At 37.4% G+C, this 24,392-nt stretch overlaps 1 protein-coding gene across 1 annotated transcript in view; it reads right to left on the bottom strand.

Annotated features, from left to right (window-relative positions):
• LOC109555996 (mitochondrial adenyl nucleotide antiporter SLC25A24) overlaps positions 1-24,392 on the bottom strand; it is a 57,793-nt gene that overhangs the window by 19,159 nt on the left and 14,242 nt on the right. The window contains exons 3-8 of the mRNA XM_019956956.2: positions 23,061-23,148; positions 15,475-15,586; positions 11,073-11,231; positions 8,249-8,401; positions 2,141-2,248; positions 514-681 (exon numbers count right to left, since the gene is read on the bottom strand). Coding sequence (XP_019812515.1) covers positions 514-681; positions 2,141-2,248; positions 8,249-8,401; positions 11,073-11,231; positions 15,475-15,586; positions 23,061-23,148 — 788 coding nt within the window. The remainder of the gene's footprint in view (positions 1-513; positions 682-2,140; positions 2,249-8,248; positions 8,402-11,072; positions 11,232-15,474; positions 15,587-23,060; positions 23,149-24,392) is intronic.

Genomic DNA, 24,392 nt, shown 5'->3' with positions numbered 1-24,392 from the left:
GTTTGCAAATATTCTATCCTAGTCTACATGTAGTCTTTTCATGTTGTTTATGGCTTCCTTTGTTGAGCAAAAGCTTTTTAAGTTTAATTAGGTTCCATTTATTTATTTTTGTTTTTATTTCCCTTACTCTAGGAGATAGGTCCAAAAAGATACTTCTGTGATTTATGTTGAAGACTTGTTCTGCCTATGTTTTCCTCTAGGAGTTTTATGGTATCCAGCCTTAGCACTTTAATCTATTTTTATTTTATTTTTGTATATGGTATTAGAGAATTAAACAACTATATCTGAATGTGAGTCTATTATCTTCATTAATAGAAATAATTAACAGGGAAATCTAATACAAAAGATCACAGGCATATGGGGTCTCAGAAAGATCAAAGAATACACCCTTGAATTTACTTTCATTTACAAACTGTTTCCTGGCAGACATGTACTTCTCCATATAAAGTCAAATTCTAACAATGAGAACTACTTAACTATATTGTTGGATTCAAAAGATTGCTACAAACTCACCTCATATACAGCAAGATCTATACCTGCATAAGGTATGATGCCTAATAAATTGGGAACATAACCTTTGTAAAAAGCTCCCATGCCTTCATATTTCAATATCTTCTTGGCACAATCAAACATTCCAGAGTATTGTCCAGTTTTGCCTACAGCCAGCCTGGTTTTCAGAACCTGGTTATGAAAGAATATAACAAATACTATTATTCACACTAATGCTATCATCATAGAATTTGAAAGAAGTAATTTTACAGAGAACAAATACCTAGCATATATTGTCACTCAAATGACTGTCCAATTTGTTGATGTGTAAGAAACTCTTACACAGTATCTCTCTTGAGGGTCTAAGACCAGAGACAAGAAGACGCTTTAGTTTAAAAAGAATCTGAATTAGGGAGTGGCAGAGGAAACAGAGATAATCTATTGATATCTTAACAAAACTGTGACAAATTAGATATGGAGGAAGGGGGAAGGATGACTCAAGAGTTTCTAGCATGGAACTCAGGATGTGGCCAGCAGGATAGAGGGAAGGTGATGCTATTAACTGAGGTGGAGGATGTAAGAGGAAGCTTAGATATTAATTAGGATATCTTTTGAGGGATGTGTGGAGTAATATGAACAATAATATTAAGATGCTTGAAAGGAAAGCTATATTAACATACATACCATAAAGATGAAAATTAACGGTATTTCTTAGGTCTTTTCAGTTATTAAAAAACCCTTTGTCATATCAATAGATATCCACATCTGTAATATTATTTTTACCCTAAAGGAGGAGTTGGTGAACTTTTTCTATAAAGTGAATATTTTAGTTTCTGCAGGACTAAAATACCAGGTCTCTGAGGCAAATTCTTTGGTTTTGTAAAGGTTTTGTAAAGGTGGTTTTAAACCACCTTTGAAAGGTAAAAATGCAAAAACCAAAAAAAAGGCTGTACAAAATAGTTCACAGATCCATGGTTTGCTAATCTATGCTCTATTGGAAGGATGTCCAGTTAGGATTACCATCACCTAATCTAATTCTAAGGTTCCATTATAAAATTTATGGTACAGAAACTCTTTAGAGAGAATTGGGTGTTCTAATTCTTATTAACACTATTGCAACCAGCCTTCAAGATAAACCCCAACTCTCCCAGCCTCCTGGTATTTATACCATATGTATCCCCTTCCACAGTCTACCAGGGGCAGTCTGTGCAACCTACAAAGTAGAGCAGATATGACCAAAGAGTGCAATTTCCATCTTGGGTGTTCTCTTTGATAACTGATTTGGAAAAAAATACAGCTACCATGTTATAAGGATACACAGCATCCTATGGAGAGGCCCATGCAATAAGGAACTGATATCTTCAACCAATAGCTATGGAGCCCTGGCAATACACACATGAATAAACTTAAGAGGAAGTCCATCCCCCATTGATACCTGCAGGGACTGCAGCCCTGGCTGACACCCTGACTGCAGGTTGTGAGAAATCCTGAACCAGAGGCCAGACTCCTGACCCCACAGAAACTGTGACCCCACAGAAACAGTTTAAATGATAAATATGTTTTAAACTGTTAATTTTGGGATAACCTATTATGCAGCAATAGATAAAAATACAAACACCATTAATACAAAAGACTTCACAACAGTACTTACCTCCATAGGATAAATAAAAGTCTGTGCAGTTGCTCCAGCCATGGAACCAGATACAAATCTCTCAAAGGTTCCTATTTTCTGTCCTTCCTCAGTAAGCAACTTCTTGTACTGTGTAAATGAAGTTTTAAATGTGCATTAATATTTGCTATACAATGAACTGCGTTCTTCCCCTCTTTCTCCCTCCCACCCCCCACCCCAGATTCATATTTTGAAACTGCATTAACCTCCAATGCATGGTATCTGGAGATGGCGCCTTTGGGAGAAATTATGGTCTGATCATGAGATTGGGCCCTCATGACAGGGTTAATGTTCTTACAAGAGACATCAGAGAGCTCTTTACCTTTCTCCCACATACATGTTCAATCTCATCCTCCCTCCCTCCCCTTCACTTTTCTCTGCCTCTTCCTTTCTGTCTATCTCCCCCCTCACCCAACACGCATACACCAAAGAAAGGCCATGTGCACAGACAGTGAAAGGGTGGCCATCTGCAAGCCAAAATGACAGCCCTCACCAGAAACCGAAGCACCTTGATGACAGATTCCCCAGCTCTAGAACCATGAGAAATAAACTTCCATTCTTTAAACCACCCAGCATATGGTGCTCTGTTATGGCAGCCCAAGCTAAGACAAAATACCAAAATACAAATCAGCTCCTAGAAACCAATTAATTGACAATGCGATGTTTCTCAAAATGCACACACTGCATTAACAGTATCTAACAGAAAAGCAAGGCTTGAATGCCAATAGACTCATTTACTGGAGAGTGATTTTCAAGTTAGAATTCCACAAAACACAGATGGTCCACAGAGGTGACCCTGTAGCTCCTTTGCTGAAACAGAATCACAGCATTCTTCTCCAGATGCATAGGTTAACAAAGTGCTCACAGCTTTTAGATACTGTCCCCATGGTTTTCACCAGTACAAATAAATTAGTAACAAACACATAATAAAACAACTTAGAAAAAACAGTTTTTGTAGATAATACGTATGATTACACTAACAAAACAACCCCAGACCCCATCAGTATTGGCCCACCAGTACTAAAGCAAGTGACAAGGCTCATCCGGCCATGGGTGGAAGTCTGGCACAAGTGCAGCCAAAATATTGATGGGGCAGGATGTTAATATCATGGGCTCCAAAGGCAGGCAGACCTGAACAGGAACCCTGAACATACAACTATATGGCTCTGAGTAAGTTCACAAACATACCCAAACTGCAGGTGCCTCATCTGTGATAACAATACCTATACCAAATGGGGTTGTTGAAAGAATTATTAGGTAACACATATAATACAGCACAGTGCTGGGCAAATGTTCAATAAACATTGTTGTTGTTATTACTATTATTATCATTATCATCTTTATACAGCTTGGAGAGAAAACCTCTGCCCAAATTAGACTGTGGTTAGAAGCCAAGCAAATCAGATTCTTTCTCCTAGAATTGTGACATGGGTCTACACATGTAATTAGGCACTGATACCAGAGGGAGAAATGGACAACGTGACAAAGAAGCAGACACACGGAGAAGGGACAGGTCAGCGAGGTTCCACTTCTGCACTCCCTAAGGCTCCTCCCCTTAATGCCCCAGGCATCCCCACAGTGACCCCTACCGCCACCCCGACCTGGCTTTCCTGAGCCAGCCAGAGTTCAATTCCTTAAAATCAGAAGAACTTAGTGCAAAATTACAGGAATACTTTGTCCTAGTAAAGTTGTGCTTCTCTGCTCATGATAAAAATTGAATACAATTTCAAAAAGTTCCCCAAATGGCAGATATCTGCCTCCCCCAAAAGTCAATGTTTCTATGGGCTCTATTTCTTGAACTACATCATAATGTTAATAACCAAAACTCCTCTTCTGCATAGGCCCTATTAATTTTCCTGTATGTTAGATCATCACAATCATTAAATACAATTTATCGACAACCATCCTGCATATGAATAGGAACCTTGAAGATGTATCTTTTACATACTGTACCCCAACCCAAAGCATCCATCAAAAGGACTCAGTAAATACTTAGTGACTGGTAGAGAATAAATATTTTAAGAGTACAGGTTTGGGGCTTTTGCACCCCAAAACATGCCATGCACAAAGGGAAGAGTTGAGGACAGAGATACAGGGTTAGGCAAGGTGACAAGGGCTTAATCCTATGTCACCAAGCTTAGTTTCTACCCCAGGGATGTGCTGTCAGGTGACAGAGGCTTTAAGAGGCTTGCTCAAGGCCACAGAATTTGACTTTTTCAAAGGAGGTTTAGATGGGCTCTCAAAGCCATTCAAAACCTTTTCAGGATTTCAATTTCTTTACTTTCTTTCTTCCAATTTGTTTTTCTTTCCATCCACCCTATCCATGTCAACGCTCTCTCCATTTGTCAGAATATCAATATTTCAACCTTCTCCATTCCATTCTCCTCTAGCTTCCAGTACCACTTCCTCCCTCATTCTAAAAAAAAGAAAAAAAAAATGTCCTTTCTTGGGAACTCAAGGAAGAACAAAGAGGCCATCAGGCAAGGATATCTTGGTATTTTTGTCCACTTCCTGCAAAATCACCCACATTCACTTCTTCCTAAGCTGACATGAGAAGAGTTCTCCATGCAGTCAATGGCAAATCCTGCCACAATCTGGATAACATTTCTTCCCCCGCCCTTCCACTCCTACCCGACACACATACTTTCCCTGAATACCTGCAACACTTATCTAGCTGTCTCACTTATATTTTTTAACTTCCTTCTTTGTACTGACATGCTTCCTTCAGCCACAGGCATGCCATGAAAACAAAATATCAAAATCCAACATCCTTCCATTCTCACTCTCTCCTTTGTCTTTTCTCCTCCCTTTCATTGAAGGTAAATTCCTAACAAAGGTGTCTGCTGTCCAGTTTTCTTCGCCTCCCATTCCCTTTAGCTCATCTCAATTGGTTTCTCACCTCACTACTTCTCTGAAACATTTATACTAAGTTTTCCTATCCCTGAGGTGATAAATCCTAAAAGATAAAACTTTTTATCATATTTCCTACCCTTCATGAAAGTCTCTTCTTCCTCTGACTCCTAGGCCATCACTTTCTATGAATTCCTTTCTGTCCCCCTGGCTGCTCCTTCTCAGTCTCCTTTGCAGGTTTCTCCTTCTATTTCTCCCTGGGCCTATCCCCAGAACTCTTCACATTCTGTAAGTCCTCTTGAGTGATGCATTCCAAAGCCTTCACCTCAATAACAACCTATCAGAGATCAAAGGTCCTATTGTCTACTCCTTCTACATGTTATAGAAAGAGCTCAAGCCCAGCCTGTGCAAAATGCAACCTGTCATTTGATCTCAAGATTGATTCTTCTTTTTGTCTTTTCTGTGTATTTGGTTGCTCAAGTTAGAAATCAGAAATCATTCTTGATTCTTCTTTTTCACCTCCACATCCACTCAGTGAGTTCTGTTGTTTCTATTTCCCCAAATATTTTTCAGTTCACATCAGTTTTTCACCAATCTCTGCAGCCACTGCCTTATACTGATACTCATCATTTCCTACCTGAATCCCTGAATTATTTCCTTAAATAGTCTTCCTGCCTCCAATAGAGCCTCACTCTCTTCCAACACTTCTACTTTCCAGGTTGATCTTAAATGCAAATACACTCATTCCACTTCCCTACATAGGACACTTCAATAATGTCCTCCCCACGGATAAAATCCAGACTCCCATCACATCTGGCTCCTGCCTATCTGTCCAGCCTGTTTTCATCATCATCTTCCTGGACATACACTCCATGACATTTGAGCCCAGTGAAACTTCAGCTTCCTCAGTGAATGATGCTCTCCCGCGCCTACATTTCTGTCTACGGGCTGCCACTTCTGTTCAAAATACCCATCTTTCCTTTCATCTTAATGAACTTAAGACTGAGGGCAACCTTGGGCTCCAAACCCAGCTCTGGCAGTTCTTTGTTTTCATTCATTCAACAGGGATTTTCCAGAACTGGGAACATACACTGAAAACAAATACTGCCTAAGGAAGCTCACAGTCCTGAATTCAATACTGAATTCTGATGAAAGTGCTAACAGAGGAAAACAAAGGGAAGGTTTCCTGGAGGAAATAACTCTCCAGAAAAGTGCTGAATCATGTTTACCACCGTAAGACCCAGAGAAAGAGGAATGGGATGTGTGTGTATGTGTCTGTGTGTGTGTGTCTGTGTGACTAGAGTGGGGGTGGTGGAGGGATGACTGTGAAGTACCCCTGGGATATCTAGGCGGAGATGCACAGATATGCAGCGCACAGGTGGATGTGTAGGTACCAAGAGGAATAGAAAAATGCTAGAAGGGAAGGCAGTTAGAATACAGATGGCAGCTGATATACTGCCTCCCTGATCCTGCCTCCCTGATCCTGATAAAACCGCACTGTTACACCAGTGAGAACCAAAATGGACCACCACTTTATCCTCTGTTGATGTGTTTAAGACATGTACATACCAGGCTGACACTATCCTTTTCTCCATTTTTCTAAACTGTTAGTTTTTCTATGAAACAAAACCTATTTGAATCCAGAAGGGAGCTAGCTAGGTACTCTAGGAAATTTGAGAATATGTATGGCATAATAGTTATCCCAAAGTAGTTTACAATTCACTGGGGAAAAAAATGGGTTGTCTATTATCCAAAGGAAAACTGAATATTCCATAATAAGTATTCTAAGGAAGTCAGGCAGCTGAGGCATCAGTTTTGGTTGGGATGCTTAGGAAATGCTTCTAATAGGAAGCTGGACTTAACAGAGCCCTGAGGGATAAACAGACCTACACCAGGGAGAGAAAATAAACAGGCGAAACAGGCCCCAGAGACCACCACAAGGACACTGCACCACCTTGTACAGAGAGCTGTCTCCTGATCTCTAAGAAAAGTCACCATGCAGAAATTAGAATACTGTGAAGAGCACCCAGAAAGGAGTCTGGCTGGATGGAAGCAGAGGATGCCTGTTGGTGGTGTCCAAGGTGAAAATTAGCCACGTAGCATAAAGTGTAACACACATATCTGTTTACACTAATACAAACTTCCACAAATACTGACTTCCTGCCTATGGAATAATGGTTTTATTAATATACTTCAATATTTGTTTTAGGCTCTGGCTTTCCTATCATAAAATCCAGTATGTGGTCAGAATAATCTACAGGTATCTAAAATGTAAGCCCTAACTCATGATTTCATAGAGGGAAAATATCCTTCCCAATCACAGGCTATAATTTAAGTCATAGAGGCTAGATTTTTTTATTTTTTTCTTTGCTTCTCTATTTTTTAAGCCAAGAAAAGACTCCTCTAGACTTTGTAACCTTCTCAAGAGTATTCTGTTGCTCAAGAACTAAACACTAAAAAAAAACCAAATACTTTCAAAAATAATCAAAAATCTATTTGAAATAATACAACATATAAGGTGGAGTTAAATTTCAAGGTTCTTATTATCTATGGTTAACAATGACAAAAGAAATCATGGAAAGAATAATTTTGTGCAAGCTTAACTAGACAACTCTGCTACTGACCATATAGAGAAGCCAATTCTAAAATCCACTAGTGTATTTCCTTTTAACATCAAATTAACCAAAAGGTTAATTCAGAAGTAAATCACATTCATTCATTTACTCATTCACTCACTCATTCAACACTTATTGAAGACTTATCACATGCCAGGCTCTGTCCATGTGCTAGAGTGCATGGAGAAGCAGCCAAGCCCCCAACTGATGGAGCTTTCATTCTAAATTCAATTCAGTTTTATAGCAATGTCAGATTACACAAAGGATCTGAACTTAAAAGTTTTCCTTCCAGATTCTGGATGGGGACACGTTCATAAAAACTTATGTTCATGTGCAACTTCTATTCTGAATTCAAAATGAGTAAGCTAAAATCTTGCATTTCCTTTAAGAGCTACTTAGAAAACACAAAAACCTTTCTGATATAAGTAATATGAAATTCAGAATCCCAGAATTTAGTGTGGAATCTCTAAATTAATCTAATCTCCTGTAACAGAAATTCTTCATAGAGTATATGTGGAAAATTATCAGGTATTAAAATAATAATCTAAAATGCATGGTATTTTAATTGTTATTGAATCAGTTTGACTCCTCCTTGTTAACAAATTCCATAGATGATAACTATTACCTGTTCATACGCCCAGAACTTAACAGCTGTCTCAGGAGCAATTTTAATGACATTTGTACCATTTCCTCTCCAAAGCGAGCGGATACCTCCTTCTTTCACCATCTGTTGAAAGCCGCCATATATGTTCATTTTCGCTGATTTTGATCCATGGACCTAAAAATAAAGCAAAATGATATAAAATACTGTTGAGATGCTATCATTACTATTTCTAAAGCAGCAATACAACCACTCTCCTTCCTTCAATACTATTTATTACTACAAAAAGATGTATTTGAAAATATAGAAGGTTGAGAAAATATATAATGGGAAGAACTATTACCACCATTGTAGAAGCCTGACTCTAAGAAAAATTGATATTCTCATTTTGGGAAAGCAGAGAAGACATGATCGAAATTAAAATCATGAACAACACTCATAAGATAAAATGAACCAACTTAATACTTATTAGGCTATGAAACACCCTTTGGCATATGAGCAAGTTCAATGTAAGAAAAATTAGAAAAATATAGTGAAGGCAATATATTATTCCTCCTCCCTGAGAAATAAGACAGACATGAAATATAAATAGGACTGAAAACAATTTGGATATTATGTTTATCAGAACCATAGAGACTAGGATATACATAGCCTGACACCAGAAACAAAACCTGTACATTCCATGGCTTATCTTGAGGTATCATGTGTGAACTCTTGACCCCGAGAGTATCAATAAATTACCTGACTCGTACTACCAATGTCATAGTTGTTTAAATAAACTAGACCCTATGCTTGCCTCTATCTAAAACTGATTACATATAATAAACCCCAAATAAAGAAGTCAGCTATCCTTTTTTGTTTTTATTTTGCATTGGGATATAGCCAATTAGCAATGTTGTGATAGTCTCAGGTGAACAGCAGAAGGAATCAGCCATACATTCACATGTATCCATTCTCCTCCAAATTCCCCTCCCATCCAGGCTTCTACATAACATCGAGCAGTTCCATGTGCTACCAGGAGCAGTAGGTCCTCATTGGCTTTCCATTTTAAATATAGCAGTGCGCCACACATCCATCCCAAGCTCCCTAACTATCCCTTCCCTCTGGCAACCATAAGTTTGTTCTCTAAGCCTGTGAATCTCTTCTTGTTTTGTAAGCAAGCTCACTGTATAATTTCTTTTTAGATTCCACATTTAAGGGAAGTCATACAATATATCTCCTTCTCTGTCAAAAGTCAGCTATTCTTCTGATTGTTTCAGCTTACACAAAATGAGTCACTACTACATTAAAAAAAAAAAAAGATCGGAGGGGCTGAAGATTAAACGTTAGCCACGAGGGCAGTATGTGATGTAGTCACAATAAAAACCCTCAACATCAAAGACTTAGGTGAGCTTCCTTGACCAGTTTGCAACTCTGTGCATGTTGTCACAGGCTGATGCCAAGAAATAACACACTGTGACTCTTCGGGGAGAAAACAACAGAAATTCTGCATTTGACTCTTCCATGGACTCAGCCCTATGTTTTTTGCTCCTTGGCTGATTGTAATCTGTATCTTTAGCTATAATAAACCATAACCATAAGTATAAAAGCTTAAAGTGAGTTCTGTGAATTACTGAATCCAAAGGTACTTTGAGAAACTTTCTGAACTTGTAGGAAATAAAGTCAAAATATATCCATTTTATTTTAAATAAACTGCACAGTAAAATATGACAAAGGAAAGATGAAAGCTTATTCAAAATTTCTCAGCCAATTTACTACCATTCCTAAAAACAAAAATACATGCTGATTCTCTCTCCTTTCTCTTTAAAGCAGTATCATTACCCCTAAATATATTTTGAGATGTAGATATATTCTAGATGAATTCTCGTTGAAAATATTGTCAGAAATCATTCCGTACAGAAATCTAAGGACAAATACAAAAGTACTGACCACAGGAACAATAATACAATTTTTAAAAAACCTTCTTAAAGCAACTACTATATTCTAGGGGGGTATTCCAGCCTACCAGGCATTTTCCCATAACTTACATTGTTTAATGTTTTTACCACTCTTGCTAGATAGTCTTGCTCCCATTCTAGAATGAAAGAAAATGAAGCCTCAGGGGTTTCAGGCAGTATGAGAAATATAGTCAAAAACACTCCATTCCTTGTCTAATTTGTTGTGAGGGAAAAGTTATTCAACTCTCTGAGCCAGATAATATGAGGATAAAATCCCCTGGCTGCATTATTAGATTAAATGGGTTACCATAATGAGCACCAACCAGCCAGGGTTACATTGCTAGTAAATAGCAAAGTCAATCTATAAAACCAGGTCCCTTCTGCTAACCTCAGATTTAGAATAACTTTTTAAATTACATCCTTGTTCCAACAGTCTAGATTTCAGAAAAAAAACCCTCTTTTAAGAAAGTACATAAAATAGAAGGAAAATATAAGTAGTTTAAGGAGAGTACTACAACAATGGCCAGAGATTTCCTTTCTAATTAAACATTTGAATAGGTACAGGATGCCAAGATTAAAAGTTCATCACACCTTCCTGGAGAAGAAAATGGCAACCCATTCCAGTATTCTTACCTGGAAAAGCCCACGGACAGAGGAACCTCGCAGGCTATAGTCCATAGGGTCACAAAGAGTCAGACACGACTGAGTGACTGAGCACATACATATGTACCAACAATTTAAAATAAATACTTACATGGACTGAATTTAGGATTAATAGCAATAAAAATGAGAGACTCCTTTTTAAAGGTATGATTATTACTGAGATATCTTTTATCTTTTTTCAAAGTACCACATTTCTCACTATTTCAGAATATTTTGGATGCACTTAGACACAAGGTCCTAAAGCTCACCTGCATCATGACTTTCAGACGATCCAGAGGGGCCGTGCTTGTCCGAGAGACGGCCCCGGCAACACCTCCTGCCAAAAGCTGCCTCCACCACTGTCCCGACTTTTTTTCATCTTCTGTGAATTCATCTGGAATAGTTAAACTATCTCCTATGTCAATACCCTGTTAAAATGGAAAAAAAATACCCAGGCTCCTTCAATTAAAGATAGATCATTCCAGAAGGTTTGTTTCTTTGAGAGAAGAATTACGTGTTATTTTATAAAGATCAGTTTCAATCCTTAGAAAGTATTATACTAAACCAATCTGAGCATTTAGGATTATAAATTGCCTATTTACACTAAATAAAGTACAGTATCAGTCCACAAGAAATGAAAACTAACAGTAATTACAAATTTACAATACCAACAATTACAAATTTTCTTAACAGATTCAGGATAACTTTTCCAGGTCTCAGTTAGCATGAAAGAGCAGTGTTTTATCAGATGTAAAGAATCTTACTAGCTATAGAAAGAATTATTTTGTCAGTTCTTCAAAGATACTCCTTTTATCTCAAAATTATATCTACATTATATTTTATATCATGATATGTGCTCTAAATATATAAATGAAAATTAAATTAAAATTGTAATGTGAATGTCCTAAACTTATTTCCTGTCTATAAATATTTTTATAAATCTAACTTGCCATTTAAAAATTTAGCTAACAGGTAGGTACTGTTTAAAATTATCTACCTTTTAATCTATTCTAAACATTACAATGGATTACAAATATAACTTGACAGAAACAAAACTGTATAATAATATTTTTACAGCTTTATTATCTAAATGGTTCTAGTGTAAAGGATTTTATAGGTAAGAATGTCAGGGTTAGAAGCTATGCTACAATAGAAACCCTCTACTTCATTTTTACTATCAAAAAAATGGATACATGATTATAGCCTCGACTATTAACTATCTCCAAAGATAAAATAATAATTTGATTACATAAATATGATTTCACATAAGCATACATTTTATCAAGGCAACTGAACTACTAATATAGTATTATTTTATACTCATAGTTGAAAAGGCATCATTTTCTGTTGTTCAGTTGCTAAGTCATGTCTGACTCTGCAACCCCATGGATTGCAGCACACCAGGTTCCGGTGTCCTTCACTATCTCCTGGAGTTTGCTCAAAATCATGTCCACTGAGTCAGTGATGCTATCTAACCATCTCATCCTCTGCCAGCATTTGTCACCATTAATTTTACAATTTTCTAGGTAAGGTTAGGCGTTGTTACTAGGGGCAGTGTGAATGCTAGGCTTCATTTAGTACATATAAAATGTACTGAAATCCAGGAATAAGTATAGAAGTCAAGCCTATTAGAAAAATTAAAATTCTCTCAAAGAGTTTCCATTGTTTCCAGGAACAGATTGCACACTGAAATGAATTTTTATTTATGTCAAGATATTTCAGCAGGATATTAATATAATTTAATTAAAATTCAAAAGTTTTGAGGAATACAGAGAGATAGGTGTACAGTGCTGAGCAGATGAGCCAAACTTTTATTTAACCTTCCATGATTATTATGACAGATGCCTTATTCCAGAGATAAATCTGAATAAGCAAGTTTCAGAAGGGATCTTTGGCCATATCAAGCATGAGGTACTGAGCTATATTATCTCAGTGATATATTATCTGTACGAAGTAACAGCCTGTAACCTTCACCCTTCCCTAAGGCAGAATCCACAGAGTCAAAGGCTTTGGCATACTCAATAAAGCAGAAAGAGATGTTTTTCTGGAACTCTCTTGCTTTTTCCATGATCCAGCGGATGTTGGCAATTTGATCTCTGGTTCCTCTGTCTTTTCTAAAACTAGCTTGAACATCTGGAAGTTCACGGTTCACATATTGCTAAAGCCTGGCTTGGAGAATTTTAAGCATTACTTTACTAGCGTGTGAGATGAGTACAGTTGTGCGGTAGTTTGAGCATTTTTTGGCATTGCCTTTCTTTGTGATTGGAATGAAAACTGACCTTTTCCAGTCCTGTGGCCATTGCTGAGTTTTCCAAATTTGCTGGCATACTGAGTGCAGCACTTTCACAGCATCATCTTTCAGGATTTGGAATAGCTCAACTGGAATTCCATCACCTCCACTAGCTTTGTTCATAGTGATGCTTCTTAAGGCCCACTTGACTTTACATTCCAGGATGTCTGGCTCTAGGTGAGTGATCACACCATCGTGATTATCTGGGTCATGGAGATCTTTTTTGTACAGTTCTTCTGTGTATTCTTGCCACCTCTTCTTAATATCTTCTGCTTCTGTTAGGTCCCTACCATTTCTGTCCTTTATCGAGCCCATCTTTGCATGAAATGTTCCCTTGGTATCTCTAATTTTCTTGAATAGATCTCTAGTCTTTCCCATTCTATTGTTTTCCTCTATTTCTTTGCACTGATCACTGAGGAAGGTTTTCTTATCTCTCCTTGCTATTTTTTGGAACTCTGCATTCAGATGCTTATATCTTTCCTTTTCTCCTTTGCTTTTCGCTTCCCTTCTTTTCACAGCTATTTGTAAGGCCTCCTCAGACAGCCATTTTGCTTTATTGCATTTCTTTTCCATGGGGATGGTCTTGATCCCTGTCTCCTGTACAACATCACGAACCTCTGTCCATAGTTCATCAGGCACTCTATCAGATCTAGTCCCTTAAATCTATTTCTCATTTCCACTGTATAATCGTAAGGGATTTGATTTAGGTCATACCTGAATGGTCTAGTGGTTTTCCCTACTTTCTTCAGTTTAAGTCTGAATTTGGCAATAAGGAGTTCATGATCTGAGCCACAGTCAGCTCCCGGTCTTGTTTTTGCTGACTGTATAGAAACCTATACAGTTTCTATATGCTGTATATATATGTATATAACCTATGCTGACTCTTGAGAAATCTATATGCAGGTCAGGAAGCAACAGTTAGAACTGGACATGGAACAACAGACTGGTTCCAAATAGGAAAAGGAGTACATCAAGGCTGTACATTGTCACCCTGCTTATTTAACTTCTATGCAGAGTACAACATGAGAAATGCTGGGCTGGAAGAAGCACAAGCTGGAATCAAGATTGCTGGGAGAAATAGCAATAATCTCAGATATGCAGATGACACCACCCTTATGGCAGAAAGTGAAGAGGAACTAAAGAGCTTCTTGATGAAAGTGAAAGAGGAGAGTGAAAAAGTTGGCTTAAAGCTCAACATTCAGAAAACGAAGATCATGGCATCTGGTCCCATCATTTCATGGGAAATAGATGGAGAAACAGGGGAAACAATGTCAGACTTTATTTTTTGGGCTCCAAAGTCACTGCAGATGGTGATTGTAGCCATGAAATTAAAAGATGCTTACTCCTTGGAAGGAAAGTTATGACCAACCTAGACAGCATATTAAAAAGCAGAGACATTACTTTGCCAACAAAGGTCTGTCTACTCAAGGCTATGGTTTTTCCAGTGGTCATGTACGGATGTGAGAGTTGGACTATGAAGAAAGCTAAGCACCAAAGAATTGATGCTTTTGAACTGTGGTGTTGGAGAAGACTCTTGAGAGTCCCTTGGACTGCAAGGAGATCCAACCAGTCCATCCTAAAGGAGATTAGTCCTGGGTGTTCATTGGAAGGACTGATGTTGAAGCTGAAACTCCAATACTTTGGCCACCTCATGTGAAGAGTTGACTCGTTGGAAAAGACTCTGATGCTGGGAGGGATTAGGGGCAGGAGGAGAAGGGGACGACAGAGTATGAGATGGCTGGGTGGTACTACCAACTCGATGGACAAGAGTTTGCGTAAACTCCAGGAGTTGGTGATAGACAGGGAGGCCTGGAGTGCTGCAATTCATGGGGTTACAAAGAGTCAGACACAACTGAGCAACTGAACTGAAGGCAGAATCCTTAAATGGCTATAAAAGCTGAGCAGCTTATCTTCACAAGATTTCTGGAAGGCAGTAGCTCTTCCAAGTTTTGTGAATGGCAAACATAGGAACTACATCTGCAATCTTTATGAAGTCTTGGGTTGGTTTTTTTTTTTTTTTAAGATATTCAGTCATGTCTGACTCTTTGAGACCCCATGGACTGTAGCCTACCAGGCTCCTCCGTCCATAGGATTTTTCAGGCAAGAGCACTGGAGTGGGTTGCCATTTCCTTTTCCAGGGGATCTTTCCGACCCAGGGATTGAACCCAGGTCTCCCACATTGTAGGCAGATGATTTACCGTCTGAGCCACCAGGGAAGTCCCCACACCTAACAGGGTATGTAGAATTCTTATAAGTCAATGAGCTAGCTACAGAGACTTAGGCACCTGATCCACAAGTGTTGCAGAGTACTCCTGGATAATAACTATACCAATGGTTTACAGCTCCAAATAAGTGACAATTAATACATAAAGTGGACTCACAGTAGAATGTTTCCAGAAACGGATGATTTCCTCAATATCTGTAACGGGGTTAAATAAGAAGTAGTCTCGCCATTCATTCCAGTCCACTGTCATTGTCCCATCGGCATCAATGCTGAAAACAAAAAGAAGCTGATTAAAAAATAAAATATAATTTTAAATAAAAATAACATTATTGGCCATGTTGCAGAATGACAATTTTTCTTCCAACTTAATATTCTTCTAAGGTTTTTGGAAATGACAAATGGCAACAAGCATTTGATGATCTGTTAGTTTTAACCATTTTAAATAAAAAAGGACTCCAAATTTATGGATCTCACTAAAAGCTACTTTTGGTGCTCCATCAAACTCCAAGTCAGTGAGCTAATGAAGATAAAATTGGGGGGTAGTCCATGGCTGATTCATGTGACCATATGGCAAAAACCACCACAATATTGTAATTAGCCTCCAATTAAAATAAATTTTCAAAAATTAAAAAAAAATGGGGAGTAGTAATGAATAAACTAATGATTCATTTTTCTTACACTGGCTCAGGAAGACAGTTCTTAATGTTCTATTTTAACATTTGGATGTAACTTTTGAATGTACTCAATATACACTATCAATTTCCTTCTCCAGTTTTCTCTGTGCTAAGAAAACTAGCAGTGATTATATATTTTAAAAAAATCTATTGTAAAGCAACCATCAATCAATTAAAAATAAACAGAATTTTTAAAAAATCAAACTTGGTGATTCAGCCTTTTGAGTCTTAAGAAATCCTAGTACCTTATCTTCACTATTTACAGTTAATATATTGTAGCCTTGAATATTTTTCATTAACTTTTTGCTTGTTTTAGAAGTTTCTTGGCAATAATGTAATTTGTACCTGTTTTTTCCCCTAAAAGTGACTCTAAACTGCCCAGGATTTTGAATGTTTTGTTCACTACTGTGAGACCCAGGACATAAAGTGATCAGCAAAAAGATTGTGCTCAATTATTTGTTTAATTAATGAATATTTCTGAAAAAAAAAAAGCTTAAGCATCTCCTCCAGATTTTTTATTTATTCTATGAATTGTGTGAAAGTGATGCATAAAGACGACAAATAAAATGCTATTTTCAGATATTTTTGATATTTTCTGGCTTCACTTTTAACTTTGATATGCATACATGAAATTACACTTAAATTTTCATTTGTTCTAGCACACAGGTATTAACATTTCATATTTGCCTAAGTCCTAGTTACTACTGATGTTTATAACATTATTCTTCAGGGTTGCCATATTTATTACTCTATTTTTAGTACTACTTTCCATTTTAATGCAATTGCTTATTGTCTGATCCTATCCCTCAACCCTCCACATGCAAACATCCTCTACAAGGCATGGATGTTTGTTTATTTTATTCACTGATATGGCCAAAGTGTCTAAAACAGTGCCTAGCACAGAGCAAATTACTAACTAAATGAATAAATGAATTTTAAGCTCTAGCTTACAGCCACAGAATCCTCAGTGTCAACAAACTTAAGATAGTCCCGTGTGGGTTTAAACTGTATTTCTCTTCAAATTACTAACGCAGTTGACCAACTTATCCTATTCATCTGCTATCCATTTTTTTCTTCTTGTGAAATGCTTGTTCATATCTTTTGCCCATTTTTCTAATGGGCTGTGTCCTCTTCTTAAATGTGTGTAGTTTTTTATATAATTGATTTAATCCTTCAAGTTATAAATTAGCAAGTACTGTGTCTTTTCACTTTATTTATAGTATCCATGAATTATTGTTGCTGTTCAGTCGCTAAATTTATGTCCAACTCTTTGTGACCCCATGGACTGTGGCACGCCAGGCTCCTCTGTCCTCCACTATCTTCCAGAGTTTGCTCAAATTAATGTCCATTGAGTCAGTGATGCTATCTAACCATCTCATCCTCTGCCACCCCCTTTTCCTTTGCCTTCACTCTTTCCCAGCATCATGGTCTTTTCAAATAAGTCAGTTCTTTGCAACAGCTGGCCAAAATATTGGATCTTCAGCTTCAGCATCAATCCTTCCAATGACCATTCAGGGTTGATTTCCTTTAGGATTAACTGGTCTGATCTCCTAGATGCTCTTAATTTTAATATAGCTGAATTTATCAATCTTTTCATTTATGGTTATTGACTTCTGTATTTTTTAAAATAAACTCTTCCCTATACTGAGATATAGACATGTGCTTATTTTTCCCTTAGAGGTATTACACATTTAGTTTGATTTTTTTCAATTGAAATATAGTTGATTTACAATATTATGCTAGTTTCAGGTATATAGCAAAGTGACTCAGTTGTATATATTTCAGATTCTTTTCTGTTACAGGTTATTACAAGATACTGAATATGTGGTATACAGTAAATCCTTGTTGCTTATCTATTTTGTGTTTAGTAGTTTATATCTGTTAATCCCATACTCCTAATTTATCCCTCCCCTTACCCTTTCCCCTTTGGTAACCATAATTTGCCTTCTATTTCTGTGATTTCTATGCATGGCGTAAGGCAGGTATCCAACTGTATTTCTGTCTGCATGGATAACCAGAAGCACTAGTACCATTTATTGCATAGTCTCTTCTTTTCAAAGGGATTTGCAAAGCTGCTTCTCTTGTGTGACAAATCCCAAACGTGGATGAGTCTGTTACTGGGAGGGTAAGTTCCATTTGTCAATTTGTCTATCTGTATAGCAACACCACTCACTATATCTTAATTATAGCTTATAACAACTCTTGATAATCTGATGGAGCAGGCCCCCAGCTCCTTATGGCTCTCCAAGAATGTCTTGGTTATTCCTGGATCAGTACAGTTTCATTTTTCTCTGGAAATACTTCATAGTCCAAATGCTGGGGCAAAGAGAACAACTGAGAGGATAGTTCAGGATTGGGAGAAAGCAAGTAGGAATGGTGAAAGAATCAAGAGAAGATTGATGAACTGGTAGAAATGAAGGGGCCAGAGGTCTGTAAGTCAAAATGCAAGTACCAGAGGAACAAGGCAGTGTAGAATCTAGAGGAAGAAGGCTCATAAGGTAGGACACAGGTATTTAAGACTTCGGAGGAGGAGCAGCTTCAAGTTATGATACAATTGGAGAGCGAGTGGGCTACTGAAGCAAAATGGAATAAAAGGCTCAGGTGTTGAGGAAAGTGAGGAACATTAATGCTAAAAAGTAAGGGGGACCACCAGCATGAACACTGCGGTTTCCTAGGACTTTGGACAAAGAGAAAATGACCATTTGACAAGTGCCGATGTCCTCAATAGATGTAGAGAGGGAACTAGAGGTAAGGAAATGAGAGGAAAGATGGATGGAGATGAGAGCCTAGAAGGAAAGTGGCTTTTTTATTTGAAAGCAGAAGATAAAGATACATGAAGCATACATATTTGCGAGAGACACCTATTTCAGCTACTCCCCACCACATCTTCTACTGAAAAAGGAGAACTAGGAGGCTATATTTCAATAGGCTATGGTTCCTGTCTCATACTCTGATGATTCAGCCACAGCTGTTTCAAACAGCACCTTTCACATTTCTTTTCCATGAATTCAGTCTTGGAAAAGGTAGGAGACAGTGAAATGGCAGAAAAGAAACTGACATTTGGAGATATATGAGTCACACTGATGGCTGAGCCGTCAAGGGGAAATCTGTGATTTCTACTACTGAAAACACAATTGTGAGATAATAGAAAATGTATAATTTGGTCTCTGTTCCCTGCTCCTGGCTCAGAGTCCCTACAGCCCTTCTACTTTGTAAGTGATACAAGCTCTAGGGCATCTCTTTTCTAATGAGGCAACTCTGGCTGGGCACCTGGATGAGGAATGGTCATCAGGAAAACTAAGCCATGATCAGAAGCTTGGAATTTTCAGCCCCTTCCCTCCCAACCCCAGCCCCCAATTCTCCAGAGAGGGAAAGGGACTGAAAATGGAGTTAATAACTGATCATGACTATGTGAAGAAGCCTCCATAAAAATCCCTACAGTATAGGATTCAGGGAGCTTCTGGTTAATAAACACACCAGCAGGGTGACACATCCTAACTCCTGTGCTCGGGACCCTCCCAGACCTCCTCTTGTGTGTATCTTTTTATTGGCTGTTCACCTGTATCCTTTATATGCTTTCATAAACTGATAAACACAAGTACACATTTCCCCAAGTTCTGTGAACCCGTCTGGCAAGTAACTGAATCCAATGGGGAGAAGGTCATGGGAAGTTCTGATCTGTAGCCAAGTCAGACAGAATATGTGGGTAATCTAGGGACCTCCTACTCCTTGTGATTGGCATCTGAAGTGGAGAGCAGTCTTGTGAAACTGAGCCCTGAACTTGTGGGACCTGACACTACCTCCAGGTCAACAATGTTAGAACTGAATTACACTGTATCACATCCAGCTGGCATCACTGAGAATTGCCTGTTGGGGGGGGGAAACCCACATATTTGGTGACCAGAAGCTTCAGAAGTAAAGTGTTTTGAGCGAGTAACAAAGAAGTCGAGTAACAAAGAAGTCTCATAAAAGGGAAAATTGAGCTTCTTCTCTAATCCAAACATATTCTAAAATTTTTACTGAAAAAGTATAAATGCTAATAATAATAGTAATAGCCTAACAGTGCAAAAGAATATACATTAGCCACTGGGGAAACAAAAAAAACCATGATGAGATACCACTTCATAACCACATACTCATGGTTAAAAATCAAAAGACGGAAAATAACGTCAGGGAAGATGTGGAGAAATTCAGGTCCTCCATACACTGCTGCTGGGGTTGTAAAATGGTGCAATCACTATGGAAAGCAGTCTGTCGGTTCTTCAACCAGTTGGACACAGAGTTACCATATGACCCAGCAATTCTTCACTAGGTATATACCGAAGAGAATTATAAACAAGTTCACATAAAACTGTGCACACAAATAAAAACTGTGTACACAAATATTCATAGCAGCAATATTCATGATAGCTGAATATTGGAAGCAAAAAATATTGGAAGTGGAAGCAACCCAAATGTCCATCTGTAGATGAATGGATAAATAAAGTGTGATATATACATAAAATGGAATATAACTTGGTCTAAGAAAGGAATGAAGTAGTGATGCATGCTACAACATGGATGAAGCCTGAAAACACGCTAAGTGAAAAAAGCCAGACACAAATGCCACATGCTGAATGATTCCATTTTTTTGTTAATGTCCAGAACAGACAAAGATCAGTGGCTGCTGGGAGCTTGCAGGGTGAGGAGTAAGGAATGACTGCTAGTGGATACAGTTACTCTGGGGGTTGATGAAAATGTTCCAAAATTAGATAATGGTGATGGTTGCACAACTCCCTGAAAATACTAAAAACAAGTGACCTATACACTTTAAAAGAATGAATTTTTTTTGTATGTAAACTACTTATCAATAAGGTTGTCATAAAATATTTATATATACAATTATATAGCGTCATTTAAAAATCTACCCTCTATATTACCTGTGATTTACTCTGGAGCTTAGGCTGGAATTTGCATTGGTCCTAAAGCTATCAAAAGGAATATAGGAATACGATTTCTGGCCAGCAAATCAAAGAAATACTCTGTTTCCTGGAAAAATGTGGCCTTGGGGCAGAATATTACATACCCCATATTCCACTTTCAAAATGCTATTTTAAGGGCCTTCCCTGGTGGTCCAATGGTTAGGACTCCATACTTCCACTGCAAGGGGCACGGGTTGGATCCCTGGTTGGGAAACTGCACACCACACAGTGAGGCCAAAAATAAACATTTTTAAATGCTGTTTATCTCCTTTTCATGTTTTAGCTTTACATTTCCTCAGGAAAGGCTTTCTGATTCGATGTTAACAAAAGGGATGCCAATGCATAGCTCTGAGGTTTGGGCCTTTCTATTAAGCAGCTGCTTGCAGAAGAAATTCTGAATAGACAGAAGGGAGGAAAATGCTACCAGTACAGATACAAAAGGAGATAAACGTGACAATAAAGCCATTTGGAAGAAACTTTTTAGGTAATGTTGAAGACTGAAAACACTGACAAGAATACTAATATAATGTAACTATCGTTTTCTATTTTCTGTTACCAATTTTTTTTTAATTGGTCCCTGTACTGTATTTGTAACAAAAAAGCCTTCAAGGACACTTAGACTTTAGAAATTATCACTCTATCCTGTGAAATAACACACTAAATCTGACTGCCCTGGGCAATAATGTTCAAACTGTATCTCTATTTTCTGAAAGAAATAGGTATTTATTTTTATGTGGGGGGGGGGGCATATTTTCTCTTTTTTCTTTTTTTTAAATTGAGGTACAACTGATTTATAATATATCAGTTCCAGGTGTACAACAGTGATTCAAAATTTTTATAGACTATACTCCACTTATAGTGATCATAAAATATTGGCTTTATTCCCTGTGCTGCACAATATATCCTTGTAGCCTATTTATTTTACACATAGTACTTTGCACCTCTTGTCTCCCTATCTTGCCCTCCCCACTTTCATCTCCCGATTAGTAACCACTGGTTTGTTCACTATATCTATGAGTCTGTTTCCTTTCTGTTCACTAGTTTTTTAGATTCCACATATAAGTGATAATATACAGTATTTATCTTTCTTTGTCTGACTTATTTCACTAAACATAATCCCTCTAAGTCCATCCATGTTGTTGCAAATGGAAAATTTTCATCCTTTTTATGGCTAAGTAATATTCCATTATATATATCTACCATGTCTTCTTTATCCATTCATCTGTTGATGGACACTTAGGTTGCTTCTTTTTGACTATTGTAAATAGTGCTGTTATGAATTCTGGGTGCATGCATCTTTTGAAATAGTCTTTTCATTTTTTTTTTTTTTTGATATGTACCCAGGAGTGAAATTGCTGGATCAAACAGCTCTATTTTTAGTTTTTTGAGGAACCTGCATACTGTGTTCCACAGTGGGTGCATCAAGTTACATTCCCACCAACAAAGTACAAGGGTTCCCTTTTCTCCATGTCCTCATCAGCGTTCCTTATTTGAGGTCTTTTTGATGATGGTCATGCTCACAGGTGTGAGGTGCTATCTCACTGTAGTTCTGACTTGCATTTCTTTGATGATTAACAATGTTGAACATTTTTTCATGTGCCTGTTGGCCACCTGTATATCTTTCTTGGAAAAATGTCTGTTCAGTTTTTCTGCCATTTTTTTTTATTCGACTTGTTTGTTTTTTTCAAATCAGTTTCTTTGTCAGTCAATGAGGAGACCTTAGGATTTCTCTCTTATCCAGTCATGTCATGCATAAGATAAAGAAGTGATGCATCTGCTTGACTCCTCATCTTGAAACAATGAGTTCTACTGTCACATTAGAAACCAAATAGGAAAAAAGATAGTACTAAAACTTTTAGGCTCCTTCTGTAGAGACTTAGCACCTTCCTGTCATTCCACCAGGCTGGAGGTCTTGAGAGAGTTTTCTCATTCCTACACTTTAGGTGCACAAGCACACACAAAATGAAAAGGGAGAAAAGCGGGGAAAGATATTGTAAGGAATGATAAGGTGCAGAGAATTGTTTTAAGCCATGCTTACAAATGCAGATCTCTAATACCAGATATTAAAATAAAAAAAAAACACAGTTGTCAATAGATGAAGAGCTTACCTTTGAAGAATCAATTCTGCTTGTTGTTCAGAAATAGTTAGACCTAGTATCTGGAGAGACTGGACAATTTCAGAAGCCTCAATTTTTCCTTTAAAAAATAAAAATTATAAACTCAGAACTGACAAGGACCTTAGAAATATGACTTTCAAATCCCTTACTTTATAAGGGAAAGCCTTGAACTGATTAAGGTAATATTATGAATTAAGATGAGTTACAGATTTGCTTAAATACATACTGAAACACCAACTCAAATTTTAAAAAATATATTAAATAAGTACACATATATTATTTCATTCAAAAATCACAACAGCCTTGTAGGTAAATAATGATTCCATTGAAAGAAGAGACTGAGTTTACATGGCCCTACAAAGAAACCACATTAAGAAGCAACAGAACTGACGTACAAATCAAGACACTCAGATTCTGAAGTAAATTCAGTTAAGGTAGGATCTCTTAAATATAAAGTATGCATTTATTAAATGATGAAGCATTAATTATGCATAAAGATGTATTCACTGAGTTAAAAGAAAGTAGAAAAATGACTAAATGAAGCTAAAGAGTGTGAAATATTCTTTTGAGAGATCTAGCAATAAAAATGAAGAAAGCAGGGATAACAGGATGATGTAAGAAGGAAAATTATTATCATGAGAGCAATTAGAGCATGCTGTGGAAAGGAGAAGAATCAGAGAAGAAGAAAGAGAAAATACAAGCAGTAAATTGTAAGACTGCATTTCCCTGAAGCAGCTCACAGACTCATGATGATCGTAAGACTAGTATGAATAGAAAAGGATGAAACAAAATAAGAGACGGTCTGATGCCAAACCAGGATTAATAGCAAAGTTCTCCAGGAAAAGAGGAAGACAAAAATTACTGTTAGTGGCAGCATGAGAATCTGGACAGCCAGAGGCTTTCAGAAACAGCCAGACTTTTCAGCAATGAAAGTCTTCAAACACCATTCTGAATAGTCACCTTTATAATTGCCCTCTCAAAGAAATACAGTTGATTTTCACTATTCACACTGGTTACTTTCTATAAGGTCACTGTGAACACAGAATTAAGGGAAACGGAACCATTGTTCCTAAGGGAAATATGGGGTTAGGTTCCTGTAAGCCTCTGGTTTTCTCATCAATTTTCTCATCAACTGATCAATACAAAAGCTTGTTTGCTGTGTGTTTCTGTTTAAATACACCTTGTTTATATATATATATATATATATATACATATATATATATATATATATACACACACACACAAATGTTGACTCATTAACAGTGAGCTTATGGTCAATAGCACTATAACTCTTGTCTGAGTAAAGTGTTTTGACACATATAT

This window comes from Bos indicus, chromosome 3 (assembly GCF_029378745.1).
Source record: "Bos indicus isolate NIAB-ARS_2022 breed Sahiwal x Tharparkar chromosome 3, NIAB-ARS_B.indTharparkar_mat_pri_1.0, whole genome shotgun sequence".
Classification (NCBI taxonomy): Eukaryota; Metazoa; Chordata; class Mammalia; order Artiodactyla; family Bovidae; genus Bos; species Bos indicus.
This window is presented reverse-complemented; position numbering and strand designations above follow the sequence as displayed.